The sequence below is a fragment of the Anoplopoma fimbria genome, chromosome 10 (genome assembly GCF_027596085.1).
Source record: "Anoplopoma fimbria isolate UVic2021 breed Golden Eagle Sablefish chromosome 10, Afim_UVic_2022, whole genome shotgun sequence".
In the NCBI taxonomy this organism is placed as follows: domain Eukaryota; kingdom Metazoa; phylum Chordata; class Actinopteri; order Perciformes; family Anoplopomatidae; genus Anoplopoma; species Anoplopoma fimbria.
In genome coordinates this window covers 6382202-6402147 of record NC_072458.1, presented here as the reverse complement: position 1 = coordinate 6402147, position 19946 = coordinate 6382202, and the positions used below count along the sequence as shown (strand labels likewise).

The 19946-nt window shown below is 36.2% G+C and overlaps 2 protein-coding genes across 2 annotated transcripts in view; one reads left to right on the top strand and one right to left on the bottom strand.

The window, feature by feature from the left end:
* Positions 1-10883: 10883 nt before the first annotated feature.
* Positions 10884-12108, top strand: LOC129097781 (relaxin-3 receptor 1-like). Its single transcript, XM_054606694.1, has one exon. It carries the CDS (start codon positions 10894-10896, stop codon positions 12106-12108), a length of 1215 nt encoding a protein of 404 aa, XP_054462669.1. The 5' UTR covers positions 10884-10893.
* A 6312-nt stretch (positions 12109-18420) lies between these two features.
* The window catches only part of syngap1a (synaptic Ras GTPase activating protein 1a), a 31793-nt gene continuing 30267 nt past the window's right edge, over positions 18421-19946 (bottom strand). Inside the window, exon 20 of the mRNA XM_054606339.1 lies at positions 18421-18456. Coding sequence (XP_054462314.1) covers positions 18421-18456 — 36 coding nt within the window. The remainder of the gene's footprint in view (positions 18457-19946) is intronic.

Below are 19946 nucleotides of genomic sequence, written 5' to 3'. Positions count from 1 at the left end.
GAGACTGGAACAAGTGGAAAAAAAATGTTTTGTTCAATTTTTTTTGATCACCTAATCAAAAATGTACTAATTGTAACAGCTTTACATTGAAATCAAGTAGTGAATCCTGAACATTGCATAGTTTTTCCTCTGGGATTTGGATAAGAATGTTGTTTTTAATTTTAGCCAAAGGTCAAAACGTAATACTTTTTTAAAATAATCTCTCAAGTACAACCAGAACGTTTGTAAAACATGTTTTTAAATCAACATTGCCTATGGGATTTCTCTCCTGTGATTTGTAGATCTTTAAGCATATGATCAAACATCTCAAATTACAAAGAAGATGTTGAGTTGTAGTACAGAACAACGTATGTAATTTCCTATTTCCTGCTATGATTAAGGTAAGGATTGAAGGGTAAGGCGATACCTGCGATTTTACCCTAGAGCAAAAGAATGACAGCTGGCAGCAGGGTCTGGATTAGGTTTCCCATAGGGAGTATTGCATCTTTTACACCACCGCTTCTTTGGAGTAGAATGGGCCGATAAGTAACCTGACTCCCTCAGACCCATCCAATCTCGTCTCCCTGTCTCAATGGGGCCAAACAGAAGGGATCTGTGAACGCCTTACTCATCCCTCCCATCTTCCATCTGGACATTTTGCCAGTGTTTGCACTCCATTGAAGACTTACTGGGCCGGTTATTTTTTTTCTGATTCATCACAAAACCCATTTGATTCTTCCTTGCACTAATATTTAGTTTTGGTGGGTGAGATGTTAAAAAAAGCAAAGCTGCTTATTGACCAAAGAGGAGTCCTGCACTGCATTAGACCAGTACCTTACTTTAATTAGACTAAAATGATCTTCATAAAAACAAGTAGTATTTGAATCAACAATGGCAGGAACAGTTAATACCTACAGTAAATGCAAATTTTCACATTTGTGAAAGGTGTTTGACATATACGACAATTACTTACATTTTGACAGCATGTATTGATAGATATTAACATTAGCTGTAATTTTCATTACAAATGGAAATGTAAAATTCCTGATTATTAATAATGATAAAAAATGTCAGAAAGTAGTAAAAAAAAATGCCCAAAACACTTTCCCTATGCCCAAGTTAATATATTTAAACAGAGAAATACAGATGTTCTTTTTTGAAAAGCTGAAACCACTGAAGTTTTATCAACAGACTGCCCGTTTCGGATCTAATTAAATCAAATTTATTTTCGTTGCATAATACAGCAACTAGGTAAACCTAGTTTTTGTCCTTTCAAAAAGATAATATTTTGTAGTTTTTCCTATCCCATCTGCTTATGTGTAGTCACTTTAAGTTGTTTTAATATGTTGGACTACTGAAGGTCCAGGTAGCTTGAACAACACACCCCATACAGACAATGACAACATGGGAGAGACAGGTAGCATATGTTAACATAACACTAAATCCAGTATGTGGTCCGTCTGTATGCTCTGCTGTTGGGTGATAACATCAGATAGCAGGTGCACACTCAGCAAGAATGTGCACATGTATCCACACACAACATTTTTTAAAAGCAGATTCACATATTTTGCAGACTCGTGAACCCTGTGCAGTAACATCTGCAATGCAATTCTTACTTTTTGAAACATGATATATTAGAACATAAGTTTATTTAAGTATAAGTATTGAAGCAGCTCATTTTCTTAGTTGTAATTACGTTTTAATCACAAAAAATGCACAATGAGATAGGGAAAACATACCTAAAGTGTATTAACAAGGCAGGAAAAAAAATGTAGATTTCAAGATATCGGCAACAGGTCAAGTGATGACATACTGTAGCTTTTAAAGAGATATTAACTTTGTTGATATAATTGCTTTAATTTACTGGCATGTCTGTGACTTTTTCCAAATGGCAAGTATATAAATATGTGCATGAGAAATTTGTATTTGGAGTTTGTATATAAGATCATTTGGATGTGAGCCATCGGCATATGCGACAGCATAATGACTCTGACCTGATTTGAACACGCATTTCTTCAGGAGGATTCTCCCTTTACATTTTCCTCTCAAAGACTCGAAATGTAATTTGATGGGATTGGTCATCTCCACAGTTTTTTGTGGCTATTTTTGAGTATTTTTTTTTTTAATTAAATGCTGTCTTGGTTTTGGTTTGTGATTTCAGATTTATTTAGCCTCAATATAACCTTGCGAAAGAAAAGTGTTTGTAGTTATCTGTTTTATTAAAGAATGTGTTTCCTCATTACACTGACACTCTTGTAGCAGTCCAATAATGAGTTTGGCCCTGTCCATTTTGAAGCAGTGTTTTTGTTGTTTTCATTCGCTCCAGATTAAGGAAAACAAAATGTCTCAGCCCATTGTCACACAAGGGAGCTGCCCAAAGTGGAGATGGCCTTACCCCTCACATCTTCCTGTCTGCACCCCTCCCCCCTTCCAGCAACAAGCCCCTGTCCAGACCCCAGCCTCCTGACCTAATCTAGATGATTAAATCATTTTTCTTTAGCACAAATTTTGTCGTCCCCCCCCCCTCTACTCTTGTCTAGTTGTCGTCGTACACCCTCCCCTATTGATCGTCATGCTGAGGAGATTACCCTAATAGCTGGGATTACCTCCCCACATGTTGGTAGGCCACATACACAGGGGGGAGGGGGGAGAGCAGAGGGATGGTGCATGTTGTGCATGATGTGCAAGTGTATGCATGAAGGGGTGGACGAGTAAGAAATAGACAATCTGGGTTTGTTTGTTTGTTCTCTAGTACTGGAACATAAAGCAGATACAACCTCTAACATGTCTGTTTGCCTGTGGGATGTAATTAGGCTTTTTACAGCCTACATCATTTACCCTTCAACGCTAAAACACTGATGACCAGTCATGAGACAACACAGGACAGACAAACAACAGCCTAAAGACCTACTTGACACATTTGTCCCCTCACGCTCATCCCGGGTTTTAAAGGCCAGTGTCAACACCTTGCTTGCAATGCTGTTTACTTGAGACGAAACGGTTAGTTGATTAAACGACTGACAGAAACTTAATCTCCAACAATTTGGATAATTCGGTTAGTTATTTCAGTCAGTTAATGAGTAAAGAAGCCAAACATTTTCATATTTTTTTTTCCCTGTTGTGCCATTAGAAATGAAATGCCTTCTGGTTTTATACCGTTGGTCAGACAAAGCAAACAATTTAGAGATGTCACCATGGGATATTGCATCTGTTATTTCCCATATATATATATTTAAAACTTTCTAATGACTTAACGATTTGCTGACAGTGATGATAACAGTCAGCTGCAGCCCTTCATCACTTATAACTTATGACCTGATAACCATAACTACAACGACCTACTGACCAGCTCTTCCCCCATCCACATGTTTCACAATGGACAAGCCCTGGTTTGGTGGCTGCTGGCTGTGAGGTGTTTCTAGTTTACCGTTTATAACAAGTGCCAGAGGTGGAAGAAGCTCGCAATCAAGATGTTATACCCCAGAGAGAGGCAGAGAAAAGAGGGGGAGAAAGAAAGAGAGAGAGAGGGAGACTGGAGGCCATTGAGACAGTGCAGGGAAAAGGAATTCCGTTAATCCGCCGCTGATCTGGTACAATGGCAGCCTTGTTGTCTGTCCCATTTGCACTCACTTACCACAAGTTTGCGTGCGTTGACAATGTCCGCTGATCGCCGGCTCCCAGCTGTGCCACAGCGCAGTAAAGACAACACTTACAATGACCGCCCAGTAACGCTGGTGGTGGTGGTGGTGGTGGTGGTGGTGGTGCTGGGAGCGGAGGAGACTCCTCGCTACACGACACGAGAACCAGAGGACACTTGGCCGAGTGTTTCACAATGACTGACACACCATAACACCGACTCACCGACCGACGGGGCTGTTGGAGCCGAGTTAACTTTGCCCGCACAAAACTCCCCCCAAACACCCCCCCCCCTCCCTCCCTCCCGGAGCACCCACACTTTGCACAAAGGCAGCAGCATCCCTCACTGTCTGCCTGTTACTGCCCCGTCGTTTTGGGCGTCTTACCTCAGCGGGTTCACGCCGGGCGGGCAGGTCGCTCCTGCGGGAATCCCATCACCGAGCTCCGGTCAACAAAACCAGGATGACCGGTCCCGTCAGCCGCCGGTTCGCCTCCAAAAAAAACAAAAAAACTTCCCCGTCTTTCAATCACAGCGGTGCACCTGGACCGCAGTCCCGTCCTCCTCCTCCTGCGCAGCGGTGGCGGTGGTGGTGGTGGTTGTTGGGGACATGAGTGACGCGTTAACGTTGTTAACGGTAATAACGAGCCAGGGCGAGTGATCTTTTGCGTGCGCGCGCCTCAGCCCCCCCGTTCACCGCAACTGTTGAGTTGAGAGGTGACGGGTGCGCGCACGGAACACTTATCTGAGATTAACGTTAGTTTACTCGAGAACATGTCGTCGCCTAGAGATGAAGGTGAATGTGTTCTAACAATGGTTTCCAGTCGGTGGGCTAATTTGATGTTACACAGCTTTTACACTTTTTATAGCAAGGGTAAAAAAAAACACATTCATAAAGGTTTTACATTCATTCAATTAACATAGAATGACCTTAACCATAAAGAAATAACCTCTATCAAATATTATATTTTTATGTAAGTCAGAATCCTAAATTTATTACATCACTTACCCAATTGTTGGTTCCAATTAGCATATTTAATTATATTATATTTGTCTTTATTTTACATTTATATTACTTTTTGTACTTTGATTTGATTCTTGACAGAGAAACAAGGTTTTGTTTTCATTTCCAGTTTTTTTGTTCGAGGTGAATGAGCCTTTCAGTCATATCTAGTCTGTGAATAGCCTTCTCGTCACTAATTTGATGTTACACAGCTTTTACACTTTTTATAGCAAGGGTAAAAAAACACATTCATAAAGGTTTTACATTCATTCAATTAACATAGAATGACCTTAACCATAAAGAAATAACCTCTATCAAATATTATATTTTTATGTAAGTACCCTGGCTTAAAAAAACATTTTTGGGTGTCATTTGGCTCCACCTAATTTGCTGATAAATGTAATAATTTAAAGCACCTACAAAAAGGGATGATAGACCTGACTCCGTTTCATACTAAATTTTATAAAAAATATATGCATTTACATGGGAGTGCATTATTTTCTTCTAGAGTCCTAATTTTATTTAGAGGTGCTGATGTGTCCTTGTTTCAGAGTTATGCTATAATAAACTAACGGTGTCCTGGCCAAAAGTGTACATATAGACATAAAGAGTTGAGTGTGGTAGGGCAGATCTTCTTGCCTAACTAAAGCAAGCAAGAAAGAAAATGTCGGTGAATGTGTTATAACAATGGTTTCCAGTCGGTGGCCTTCCTCACTACCGCCAATTTAAAAAAACACAAAGTACAGTCACACCCTACGTGTTCTCAGGCTACCTACCTAATAAAAATGAGCCTAAGTAAAATAATTGGTTTAAGGTTTTGGACAACAATACACCATTTGCTTCAATGTCACGGTGGTATTAAAAATGTGTCCAATAAGCAGTGGTGGAATGTAATATGCCTACATGTTACTCAAGTGTTGTAGGCCTCCTTATTGTGCAATTTTGAGGTAGGCGAATTTTAAACTTTTACTTTTCTACATTTTGGAAGCCAATATTGCACTTTTTACTCTATTTGACAACATTAATTATCAGCTTGCAGATTCTGATTGTTGATACAAAATATGAATCAACAAATACATTATGATGATTTATTAAGGATTAATATAAAATTGCTATAATTAAGCTCTGCCTTAACAAGCTGCAACATTAGTGTTGCTTCCTATTAAACATCACAGATTAAAGTAGGCCTAGGCTAATATGATGTACATTATTCTGAAAAGGACCATTTCATATAATGAGTAACCTACTCTTACTTTTGCACTTAAGTAGTACATTTTGATGCTAATACTTACCATAGTCTAAGTAAGATTTTTACTACTTAAAAAAAAATATGCTGAAAAGAAATATAAAACAATGAAAACTGTCGACCTGAAAAACACCTAACTTTTACCAACCTTGTGTTTGACATGGAAAATCCACTCTAATATCCACATAGTTGCAGGTCACATTTAGGGATATCTTATTAAGTCTTATACAACACTCACACAAAAAATATCTGTTTTGGAAAAGTGGTGTTGATTGACCTTGATGTTTATTTTTTGCTGCTGTACATTGTGGCACTCATTGCCTCATACTCAGAAAGCATTTTCGATACTTATTCCTCCCCATTCATAACAATTAAGGGGTACAGCCCATCTCAATATGACACAATACAATTCAATAGCACCACAAACTACACCCGCCAAAAAAAATTACCATCGCAATTACAAAAATTACTAATCAACACCTCTCTGAAACTGTTTCAATAATAACTGAACATTAGGTACACAACCTTAATGAAGGTAGGCTTTGTTGCTACTTTAGGGTTACCTAATAAAAATAGAGTTTAGATTTTAGTGCATTTCTGCATTGTTGGGCAGATCAGTTTCAATTTGTGTAATCAGTATTAGGATTATTTGTTTTCATTTTACAAGACCCAACAACAACATTTATGACGATAACAAACGGACAACAGTAACAAAACCACCACCACCAAAAGTGATGATCAACAATATGTTCAGCAGCACCAAACAAAGGCTCTATTGCAGATCTGTGGCTGGTCATAGATTCTGCTTTTGATTTTAGTCATGGCTTACATCTGTAGTCTTATTCTTGTGCAGGCTTTGTGCTTGTTCTTTTTTATGTATGATATATTCTTTCACTGTACAACTTTTCCCACTGTAAATAGGCTCAGGCTGCTTGTTGTTAGGTCAGCTATTTGTCACCAGAGGGCACACTTCTGAAGAAAGCCTGCAGACCTCCTCCTCGTGACACAGTGAAGTGTTGTATTCTCCTTTTTACAATGGGTGGCGACAAAGCCACATCACTACAGTACATCTGCCCTTCTCACAGATCTCCCTTAGTGATGCAGCAGGAATCCAAGTATGTAACCCATTTATAAAAGTGGAACCAGAGGAGATATATCTGACCAGCTCATTTTTGTTTGTCAGAATCCTAAATTTATTACATCACTTACCCAATTGTTGGTTCCAATTAGCATATTTAATTATATTATATTTGTCTTTATTTTACATTTATATTACTTTTTGTACTTTGATTTGATTCTTGACAGAGAAACAAGGTTTTGTTTTCATTTCCAGTTTTTTTGTTCGAGGTGAATGAGCCTTTCAGTCATATCTAGTCTGTGAATAGCCTTCTCGTCACTAATTTGATGTTACACAGCTTTTACACTTTTTATAGCAAGGGTAAAAAAACACATTCATAAAGGTTTTACATTCATTCAATTAACATAGAATGACCTTAACCATAAAGAAATAACCTCTATCAAATATTATATTTTTATGTAAGTGTCATTTGGCTCCACCTAATTTGCTGATAAATGTAATAATTTAAAGCACCTACAAAAAGGGATGATAGACCTGACTCCGTTTCATACTAAATTTTATAAAAATATATGCATTTTCATGGGAGTGCATTATTTTCTTCTAGAGTCCTAATTTTATTTAGAGGTGCTGATGTGTCCTTGTTTCAGAGTTATGCTATAATAAACTAACGGTGTCCTGGCCAAAAGTGTACATATAGACATAAAGAGTTGAGTGTGGTAGGGCAGATCTTCTTGCCTAACTAAAGCAAGCAAGAAAGAAAATGAGTGTATGGTTGAACTGGCTAGGAAGTTATTTCCCCTGGCCGAGACACAGTCCCACATACATTATAACCCCCCACAAGTTATCATTTCAACACAGTTTTTGTAAGAATTAAACAAACTATATGACATGATAATTGATGACTTTTAGAGATGCCAGTACAAAGATTTTGTTGTTTTGTTTCTCCATGTTTTCACTCTTTCTGCTAAGCTACGCTAGCTGTCTCCTGGCATGTGTGTTTTGTGTCAGTGCTTGAAGTTGCATGCTAAAATATTTGTTTTCAAGTGGCCTATCTAGTTGAAGCACTGTGTACTAATAAACAGAGTGAATGAAAGCAAAAAGCCAAACTGTTAATCTTAAAAAGTACAATGCAAAAAATGTTTTTAACATCATCTCTATGTGTTCATATGAGGCAATAATTAACCGGCCAGTTTGTAGATGCAACAAAGACCTAAATAAAAGCCGTGCAACAGAGGAAATCATTCAGGTTGGAATGAAAGGGTTGTTTCTGTGGCACATTGTTGCCAATGAAAACATGAACACTGGGATCTGCATGGTTTGTCAGCTAGATTATGAAACTGGCTCAGTTTTGACAGACCAGCATTAATCAACTACCCCACTCTTCCGCCTATTCTGAGCTAATTTCATTTAGTCATTTACTGCTGATGTTGTTTCCACTATCAACGAATTATAATTAAGAGTCATCTCTGCAGCTCAATCTAATCTTGAAGCAACGCCCCAGATATAAATAGAAAAAAAACTAATTGGCTTTGATACACTTTATTTTTAATTTTTTTCCCATACATTTAAGGTGTATGTGCCTTCATTATTACCATCAATATGTTGACCACATTGTTACCTGCAGCCTCTGTGCAAAGACCTTGAAAGCCGAAATAACCCTTTAATGTGAAGTGTTTACCCTGGAGAAAGAATTGTAGCATGTGCTCTATTCAATTAATGCAAAGGCAAAGAAGTGTAAACAATACGTGCAAATATTGAAATTATAGTATGATGTTTTAGTGAAGACAAAACAATACTTTTTCGGGAAAGCTTACAAACTGGGCTGGTTGAATAAGGACAAGAAAAACAGTTGAAAAATATAGCAGAATTAAAAATGTAAAAAAAGTTTTACTAGACAAGCACCCAATTGGCCTCTTTCTTACTTATTCATTTTGTCATGTGGCCCTTTTCAAAGGTAATGTTGCAAATTGCTTTAAAAATAACTGAAATCAGACAACAAAACCAAACCCAAACAATATGTGTTCTGCTCCATAAAACAGCAGGTATGAGTTACAATAAGTAAGAAATAAGGTCAAAGTAAAATGCAATGCAGCACATTCTGATTTCAGGACTTTGTACAGGCAAGTCAACATTAATGGTTTGAGTATGTGTTTATTTTCCAATTGCATGATGCATTCAAGAGTTACGACAGTTAATGTCGACAAGTTATAGGATAAATGGAATATAAAAAGTTGCAACCTCGTTGAATAACAACAGTAATGAATCAAAAAAATGTGTTTCTTTTTATCTTACTATTTGATGAAATGTGGAGAAGTGAAATATAAATCAAAATCAAGGAATCCAATAAAATATATATCTTTGTCTGGAGTCAAGACGGACAAAGCAATTATTTCTCTTTTGAGTATTTTGCTATTTGTTTGGGTTACTTTTTCTCCACTTAAATCTCTATGGTTTTCAGGGGATTTCCAGTCTGAATATGCAGTGAGGAAATATGATGGGGTGGAGCATGAATTCAGGGTGGGTGGAATGTTGTTGTTCTCTGCCTTCGAGATTATCCAAATGCTGTGCAGCAGAGCTGGTGACTTCAAGAAAACAACTGTTGCAACCTGACAATTTCCCTCCTTTATGATATCCAGGTAGGATTACATTTTTTCCGTATAGCTTAGAATATAAATATATATATATATGTGTATAATATATATATATATATATATATATATATATATATATATATATATATATATATGTTTAGCAATATGACAAACTGCTTCAGTGGATTTTAATTTAAACAGGCACATATTTACTTTACTGTTTTATATCTGACAGTTATTTATTTAACAGTTAGTTATTCCAAAAGAGAACTGTTGGGGCAAAACACATCACAATGTGCTATCTCTCTGTAACTTTTTAAAGAGTTTAGATTTGGTTGTTTATTATACGATTTAATTTACTACTATACTTTAATTATTATAGTCTTCGGAGTTAACAGCCTCAGATTTTTGATGATGAAAACACACTGACATTAATATGAGAGAATTAAGCAATTATTGTACAGTGTCGAATCCTTAACTTTTACCAATCTTTTTGCTTGCCTATTGCTCATTAATAACAAAAATTGGGTCATAACAGTTGCACACTTAAGTCAAATAATTCAAAATAAATATGTGGAGAAATACATATAAAAATCTAAACTACAGTAGCCTAAAGAAATTCCTTCAAAATGAACTATTTTATTGAGTGGAGAGTGAAAAGACACCAGTATCTTACTAAATATCCTCTGACCCAGATTTAATCAGATTGTTGATATCCTTATAGTAAAAATCTGGCATCATATGGCATCTAAAACTCTATTTTTTTTAGAAACTGTATCTGCTAAATTAGGACTAATACGTGACAGTTATCTGTTAGATTATAATTATATATATTTATATATATATATATATATATATATATATATATATATATATATATATATATATATTTATATATATATATATATATATATATATATTTATATATATATATATATATATATATATATTTATATATTTATATATATATATATATATATATATATATATATTTATATATTTATATATATATATATATATATTATGGTTGGCACTTAAATTTTATAGATGATTAAAAATGTATTCACTTATGATTCCTCTCACAGAAGTTAAAATCTTTGAGATCCAAATTGGATTATCTAACTCTGTGGGTAACACTTGGGTGTAATTTGTTTATCTGGCAAGGCTAATGTATTTATTTACTCATAAACTGCAGCGCCTATTATGAAATAATCATTTCCCCTTTCCTTGCAGGGATAAATGTCTGTCAGCTAATAGACAGACCAGAACTTTTTTGCTTGCTACTGGCACAAGGAGGACATACATTGCAAATTAGAGCTGGACAATCTTAACCCTCAACAGGATTGCTTTCAGGTTTGCAAAATGTCAAACACTGACTTCAAGAGACTTGAGCTTTTCAACAGTATCCTGAATAGTTGCAGTGGTAGCCCATTCTGTAATAAATCCCATCTGATTTTCCACAACATAAGCTTCGACAATGGGCTGGAGATTCTTGATGATGATGGATCCCCCTGGCTAAGAATAGTCATCTCTGTGGTGTACTTTGTTGTGGCTACAGCAGGAGTGATGGGGAACCTGCTAGTGATGTTCCTACTGTATTCAACTCACACCATCACCACTGGCACCATCAACTTCTTTGTGTTCAACTTAGCTTTGTCTCACCTTCTGTTTTCGCTGGTCTTGCCTTTTTGGGCCATAGACATTGCAATGGACTACAGCTGGCCTTTTGGCCCCGCCACATGCAAGGCAGTGTCGTTACTCACTGGGCTAAATGTTTATGCTAGCTGCTTTTTCCTAACAGCTATGAGTTTGACCCGGTACTGCTTTGTGGCTACTGCTCTCAAACCCAGCGCCTCCCTGTGTAGTAAATCTTGCACTTCTCCAGTGGCCACAGCTTTTATCTGGGCCGCAGCACTCATAGCAGCAGCACCCCGAGCTGTGTTTGCAGACCTGAAACATGTGGGCAGTGGCAATGACACAGCATGCCTGCTCCTTTTCCCAGATGGTACAGCCTGGCTTGGAATAAACCAGCTTCTGCGAGTGGTCCTGGGATTTCTGCTGCCATACGCCATTATCATCCTCTCCTACCTGCTCCTGCTTCGCTTTCTCTGTCGGCATAGATTGAAGGGCGGCAACTCTCTGCGAAAGGTTGATATTTCAAAGTCTGTGGCAGTTGTGGTGCTTTCATTCTGCGCATGCTGGTTCCCCTACAATATCCTCACACTTTGGGGTGTCCTGATCCAACTTGACATCGTTGATATCAGCCCCTCATTCTACTTGGCTCAGACATACTTTTTCCCTCTGGCCAACTGCTTAGCTTTCACCAGCAGCTGCTTCAACCCTGTCATCTACTGTCTGGTGAGGAAAGAATACCGTGTGGCTCTCCATAACGTGCTCTTCAAATTGAGCCTGGCTATCATGTCCAAGATTCCCTATGGCATTAATTCTGAGGAGGGATCGGGACAAACTGGGCAGCTGGCCATTCCACTCAATAACATGTATAGTGAGACAATCCAAACTGATACAAGCAGATATGTACCCCTGACAACACTTCCAACAGTTGTGTCCAACCTGTAAAACCACAACACAATGATCAAATTCTTTACACCTATAATTTGTTTTTAAGTAACAAGGATACTGTGTTTATTTTAAGAGTTTTTATTGTATGTCTTGATTGTGTAAAGATTATAAAGTGTGTGTAATTCTGATATTTTCTTTGTGAATAAGCTGCATCTTAAACACACCTAAGCAAGTCTTGTGTTTAACAGTTTTACCTTTCTTGATGGGCTGTGCCACTTGTGTCTTGTATAGGGTAAGCATAATAAAAGTTTTAACTTATTAAAATGTAATGTAAGTCTTCTTATTGTTGTCTTATTGAAAAAACTAATTTACAAATGTCTACTACTGCAGTTTAGATCAATTAATATTGCTGCACTGTCTGTCTGGAATGCGGTTGTCTTGTCCAGGTAAAAACACATTTGTGTCATTTATTTGGATAGAAATTAATAAATAAAATTCTTTCTAACCTGCAGGTTGTGCTCTATAGTGTTTTTGCATGTCACCCAGACCTACAAAAAAAAAAAGTGATAGTATAGTGTGTCGAAAAAAGTAATAATAAAGTCATATTATAGTATGCCGAAAAAAATCATAAAAAGTGATAGTATAAGATGTCGAAAAAAGTCATAAAAAGTAATGGTATAGTATGAATAAAAAAATTATAAAAAGTCATAGTAAAGGTTGTAAAAAAGAAGTAATCTTATAGTATGTCGTAAAAGGCCATAGTATAGTTCGTCGAAAAAAGAGTTATAGTATAGCGTGTCGAAAAACATGATAAAAAGTCATAGTAAAGCATGTCGAAATAATTATAAAGCATCAAAGTTTTGTATTTCATAAACTAAAACAAAGAGTAATCACGGTATCTCAAAAAAAAGACAAACAGTCATAGTATATATTGTATGTCTAAAAAAAAAAAGACATTGTAATGTATGTCGTAAAAAGTTTAAAGTACGTTGAAAAAGAAAAGAAAAGTTGAAGTATAGTATGTTGAAAAATGTGAGGAAAGTAATTGTGTAGTATGTCGACAAAGAAAAACACGTCATTGAAGGATTTAAAGATTCAAGGTTCATTTATTGTTGATTACATAACTCCGGGTTTTACAACAAAATGCATTTTTTGGCTCATTTGCTATACACAACAAACATGACAAAACGAAAACGGTAATGCATTCTTGTGGATTTTTTTTAATTTTCAGCAGGAGCTATGTAAGCATATCAATTCTCTTGGCAAATAATATAGCTGATAACTCTACATTAAAAATGCAATATCCGGGAAACATCCAACAGTCCATCAACTTAATTATGTTACAGCAACAAGCGTCATTTAGCATCACACTGAAGTCCTGCAGTCTTCCCAGTCGAGTGCAGCTTGAGTCCGGATGTCATGCTTGAGCCAAGTCTCCGTAAAGATTTGCCAGGAGCGGACTGGTTATTGGATAAGCCTTTGGTTCCAGCTGGGTTAGCTTAGCTGCTTAGTATTGCGTGTTGACAGAAGTAAGAAAAAGTCAAGGTAAAAAAAGTCATAAAAAATCAATAGTATAGTACGACAAAAAAGTCATAGTATAGTATGTCGTAAAAGTAATAAAAAATTCAGCGTATATCTTGAAAAAGTAAAAAGAAATAGTATAGTTAGTCAAAAAAGGTAATAGAAAGTCATTGTATAATAAGTCGAAAAAATAATGATAAAAGTGATAGTATAGTATGTAGAAAAAAGTCATAGTATAGTATGTTGATGAAAGTCATTAAAAAGTCATAGTATAGCATGTCGAAAAAATTCATAAAAAGTCATAGTATAGCATGTCGAAAAAAGTCATAAAAGTCATAGTGTAGGATGTTGGAAAAAGTCATGAAAAAGTAATAGTATAGGATGTCGAAAAAAAAGTAATAGTAAAGGAAAAAGTAATAGTATAGGATGTCGAAAAAAGTAATAAAGTCAGAGTATAGCAAGTCATAGAATAGCATGTTGAAAGAGTCATAGTATAGAATGTCGTAAAAAGTCGTCGTATAGCATGTCGAAAAGTCATAAAAAGTAATTGTATAGGATGTCAAAAAAAGTTGTAGTATAGCATGTTGACAAAAGTAGCGTTTGCTCCTCCCTCCAGAAAGCAAAGTATGCTCTGATTGGTCAATGTTTCCGATTTCAAAGAACTCTCCCTCCAGAGAATGACAAGGATGTTGACATTTAGGCGTGGACTTCAGGTTTTACACTCTACGAACCTTTTACATGTAAAAAAAATCTATACAACACACTAAAGAAGAGGGAAAAAATGGAAAAGCATAATAGAATTATTTTGTGCTTTGACTTGAAAGTGCATGCATTATATTTTATATTTCACTGTCAAAAGCTTAGGTTCAAAACCCTACTCAGCCACTGCATCAAACTGCAGGAAACCCTAGCTATAGTTTTTTGTTTTATTGAAATACTTCAAAAATGCTCCTGGGCAGAGTTCACATCAGACCCCCTTGGAGGGTTGTGTCAAAGAATGCGTACATGGGTTAAGTTTTTAACTTGGGTACTTAAAATAACAGATCTTCAGTTAGGGATTTATTAGTTTATTTAAATCACTCGGAAAAATCACCTGAAAAATGAATACATTCCCTTAGTTTAAACAAAACAAATCATATCAATCAAGTGTACTTACACTTATAATAATAATAATTACAAGTGCAATCATACCTACAATAACTGCTATTATAAATAAAAATACCAACATTAAACATCCACCATACAACATCAGGGGACTGGAGGGTATGGCTTATCCATGGGGCATGGCTTATTTCAAAGAAATGTCAAGTAAATTAAGGTATTACATCCAGTAGGCCCAATTCAAGTCAGAAATCCCACCAACTATATATTTGTGGCACAGTAGATTAATTGTGCAGACTAATAGCTGCCAAGAAAAATACTTTTGTTTCATTCCATTATGATATACATCCATTTTAGAAACTAAATGTGTTGATGGGTGTTAAATACTCTTATATACAAGATATTCTCATTTATTAGGTCCTGCTTTAGCTGCAGCAAAGCGGAGGTTACTCTCCCCTCCCCTCTAAAATCTCATTATTCTGTAAACATAAAGCACTTATTAACCAGTGACTTCTATTATATTCCTCGCCAAGCTTTATCTAAGCTTTACACTGGATCATTTGTCACGTTTTTCATTTGGAGCAGGAATCCAAACTCATCTTCCCTTTTAATGCAACAAATAATACAAGAGAAGGTGTGAATTAAACCATTTATATGGATGAGATGTCGGCCATTCCATGTTCTTTATGAATTGTATTTACCTTTACTGGCCAATTGCCAAAGATTGTGTTTCAATATTTTTGTGCATTTGGCAATGAAGATATCAAAAGTTCTTGCTAGCAATACCTCTGTGTTCCTGAGAGTCTGACGAATACCTGGAACACAATCAATCTCATCCTGTAATTAAAAGGAGATGTGCATGAATATTATGGTAATGGAACTTAAATACAATAGAAAATAGGACAACCTTCAGAAACTGTTCTGTGATGGCCAAAGCTATACATAGGAAACCCTAAAAGAGTATTGAACCAGCAACCAGAAAAAAATAAATTTGAATTATAACTTTTTTTTGTTAGCCTTGTCTCAGAAATAAAGGGAGGTTTTCTAGCCACATGGGAAACGTATCCTCTCAGGCTGTGTAATAAAGATTTCAGAGGTAGCAAACTGTACCACTGCAGCTAACACAATGAAAGTTTCAAGAATACATGGGCATATCATAGATTTGTATGTCTTTATAAACATCTGCCAGTTTATGGATCGCAGCTTCTCATAAAATGAATACAGATGTGCAGTATAACATTTCAAAATACTGTATTGCAATGCAGGCCAAATAAATAAAACGCATATTTCAAAAGATAACTTAAAACTGCAATCCAGTATTGTTGAAAGCACCACTATTTTGGTTACACAAACATAGGCGAGATACTTCAAGAACGTCTCTTATTTTTCCACAGGACGGCTCTCATCCCGTGAACGCAGTCTCACCATAGCACTATAGCTCTGGATTGCAGCATTAAGAGTTAATAATATAAGAATCATTTTTTTTACCACAAGTTAAACATGCCTGAAGGCCTACCCTTGATTTGAATACATTTTACATATAAGAATAGATATACATTAAGCTATTTTATACATTTCTGGTAACATAAACATAAACTTTTGTATCATTTGATATTTATCTTAAAAGGAAATGTCTTTTTAAAGGCAAGAGATAAGATAAATTATATAACCATGAAATTTGTAATATAAATGATTCTGACTAACCTACAGAGTTAACCAACACACTGCTTATTAATTCATCACCTGACTACAAAAAAGGATATTTAATATACAAAGTTTACAACCTTTTTTTGTATTGGCATTGTTATTTTGGGCCCTGTGGCACAGACTGTAAGGCAGTCGAATCTTATGCACATTAACTTCATATCCCTGCTTGGAAACTCTTTATTGTTTTGTTGTTTTTACTGTCGCTCCTGTTTTTTGTTTTCTGGTCATTTCTGTCAGTACTTTGATGTTGAATAATGCAAAAGGCTGAGCGCCACTCTCTTCTGAAAAAAATGGAAGAGTCAGCAGGTTTGATAAAAAAGATGCCTTCCAATCAGAAAGCCATGTCAAAGTATTTTTTTTTTTACATTAGAATAATATCTGACAACAAATCGACTTACTCTTCCTCGCATTTAAAAGCACATGCAGAACTGTTGCACATCTATGCTTCAGAAACATTAAACACAACAGATGAGTAATTCACTACTTGCTATAATATGATTTGTTTCCAGTTGCACATAATGTTAATAATCATAGTCATTAAAATGTATTCAAACAGCACTTTTCAAGCCAATGTTACAAAGTGCTGTAAAACAAAACATGAAAAGGCTAAAAAGATTAATAGGGAAAGTCATAATTTCTTCCTCTGGTTGATACATTACTTTTGGGGTTTTAAAGATGAGCTGGAGCCCTGCTATTGCTGCTTGAGAAACTGCAGCTGTCACTTTCATCTTCCCGATTTTTCTGATAACATAACTTTTCTCTAAAGACAATTTTAAATAGATCTAGTATAGTTTGTTCTCCTAAAAGGAGGAGGGGCAACTCCAGTGAAGTAGTATTGCACTTCCATTAAGTTAAACAACCCTGTAGTTCCCTTAATACAACCAATAGCATCTTTTCATCCCTGCCTGGTTAATGCCCATGTCTGTCAAACTCCACTGGCCCAGTTTGTAATGCAGACATTGTGTTAGAAATGTGGAGTCTCCCAGCCCAAGCTGAGATATTAAAAGTGTTTCAAAATTGGTTCCCCCTTAAAATCAATGGGTTTTTTTTACATTTTCACTAGATTTTTCTTTCATGTCAGGTCTTTTATGAAGCACTTTGTATCACTGTTTTGAAATGTCATATATAGTCTTTATCATGATTAATATTATTATCACAAAGTGAACAAAACACATTATAATGTCGGATTATTTATGTAAAGTATTTCCATTTTTAAAAAAGATTTAGTAGCTTTAAGAAATATTTCCTCTATACACTGAAAGGGAGACTGTAGTTCTGGCTTTACACTGTGCGCCAAAGGAAAATGTTACCAACGAGAATGTTAAGATTGTATCTAAAGCAGTTAGTTGATTGTAAGATACATTTGGCATCTATTCAGATGGATGGCTGTACTGGAAAGGATGCAAAGGGTTGCAAAATCATAATGATGACCACCTTTTGTCAGTGAAGAGAGTTTTGCAGTGGGAATATGTTACTAAATAATTGAATCAGAATCAAATAGTAATATAGGTCTTTGCTTGGGCCCTTCATCTGAGGATCATAAATAACTTAGCAACTGATTTAACAACATGCTTGTTGCTTTTCACAGGACACCATGAGGGGATATTGTGCTTGTTAAAGTATTTCCCAAATTTTGTTTGCTGTCACTGAAGTGAGAAGCAAGTGTGCTGCTTGTAGCGGGGAAAATCATGAATCCATCCTCATCCCCAGTGCTTTACACATCTCTTCTCATTTTTCCTATTTAAATAAAGAAACTCATTAGGTTACAGTATTGCCATTGTTGTGGCACTGGCTTATATTTCAGTCATTATGTTCAGACAATTCACTGCACACGTTGGTCCTCACGCTAAACTGATTGTCAAGTTCTTGTACAGGCAAAGTTTGAATATGTGCAAAGTTTTTTAAGAATGCTGCGAGATTAAGCCCCCCAGTGGTCCTGGTGGATCCACTGCAGAGCTTCTCTTCAGGGGTTTTTGTAGTATCTGAATCTTCTTAGAGTTGAGTGACCCTCATGAACTCTGGTCACTTTGGTATTGGCAGTCAGGATCCGGGATGTCCATAGACCTGGTTGATAGACTAAAGGGAGAGAAAACAGATTAAATAACTACTTATATCTATCTACAGCTTAATTAGGGCCAAGTTTGAAGGAATAGTTTGACATTTTGAAAAATAAGTTTATCATCTTTCTTGACGAGAGTTACATGAGAAGATCACCCTCCAAAATACTACTCTCATGTCTGTAACAGCTAAGCATAACAACTGAAAATAGGGAAAACGACCAGTGGTGCCGCCTGGCCTGGGCATTCTGCTCTGAAGATTTTTTTCTTAGCCCTGAATATCTTTCCACTTTGAGTGATTTATTGTCACTAAAGAAGATGGCAGTGTTGTTATTTTGTATCTTGAATGAACAGAATGGAGGCCAGCAAGACAATTCATAGATGGTTTAAAGGAAAATATGTGGCCTGATTGGCTGACAGGTCTGTCAATCACTAGCTAGTGGAGCTTACAGTCAGTCATTGGTATGAAGATTTGTTACTGGTAAAAGAAGGGAAGCTGTGACAACAAGACTACAAGGCAACACACCATGACAAACTGACTTTTGATTTCTTTTTTTTATATATTAAGATAAGAATACATAAATATATTACATTTGCCAAATTAACAAGAGGCGACATATAATTAGGAGTTTGTCGTAAACAGTGTTTCACAAAGTTTGTGAAGTTCCCCCTAACTCAACAACTCACAAAACTCAGCAATATTTGAAGGGAGTCTGGTACTTTCTCTCTGGGTGACAAAGAGTGAAATTGTGTTGCTGTACTTTAGAATGTGCCCCGAACACATCGAATCAACTGCATGTTAATAATGATACTGATATAAAGACATTAAGAATAATTTTAATTGATATTACAGCAGTCAAATAGAAATGCTAACTGAATAAAATAGTAAATTACCAATTATACACTGGTGACATAAGTTTGAGAATTCTCAGCGTACCTGCAGGTATCCATTTTGCCTGGAGCAATTGTCCTAACATTAGTATTAAATGAAATGAAATCGTTGCAGTAGTCAAACAATGCAATTTAATTGAATTTGGAAGTAGTGTTCAGCAGAACAGCAGGGACCACCAAAAATAAATTTGGACCTCAGCCCCAGATGGTCTGGTCTTAGACCCAAAGACAGACCCCAATCTGTCAAACGGCAACTAAATCTGTCTACTTTGCCATTTTAAGGGGTATTATGTGCTGTAGTATTTCTTTGCTGAGAGTCACTGGCAGGCAATCAGCGGAGCGGCAGGAAATTACTGCTCCTGTGTCCAGTCTTTGAGCTAAGCTAAGCAAACCAGCGGCAGGTTCCAGCTACATATTTAACATACAGACCTGAGACTGGTGTTGATCTTCTCATTCAAGTCTTGGCAAGAGAGCAAATGAGACGTATTTCCTAAAATGCTGAATAATTCCTTTAAATCTTAATTCTGTTTTCCGTCCATGGGAAAGAGCTTTTCAGACTCACGTATAGTCATTAACAAAACTCTCCTACTCCTAAGGACAAGCAATTCTCAGGACTTA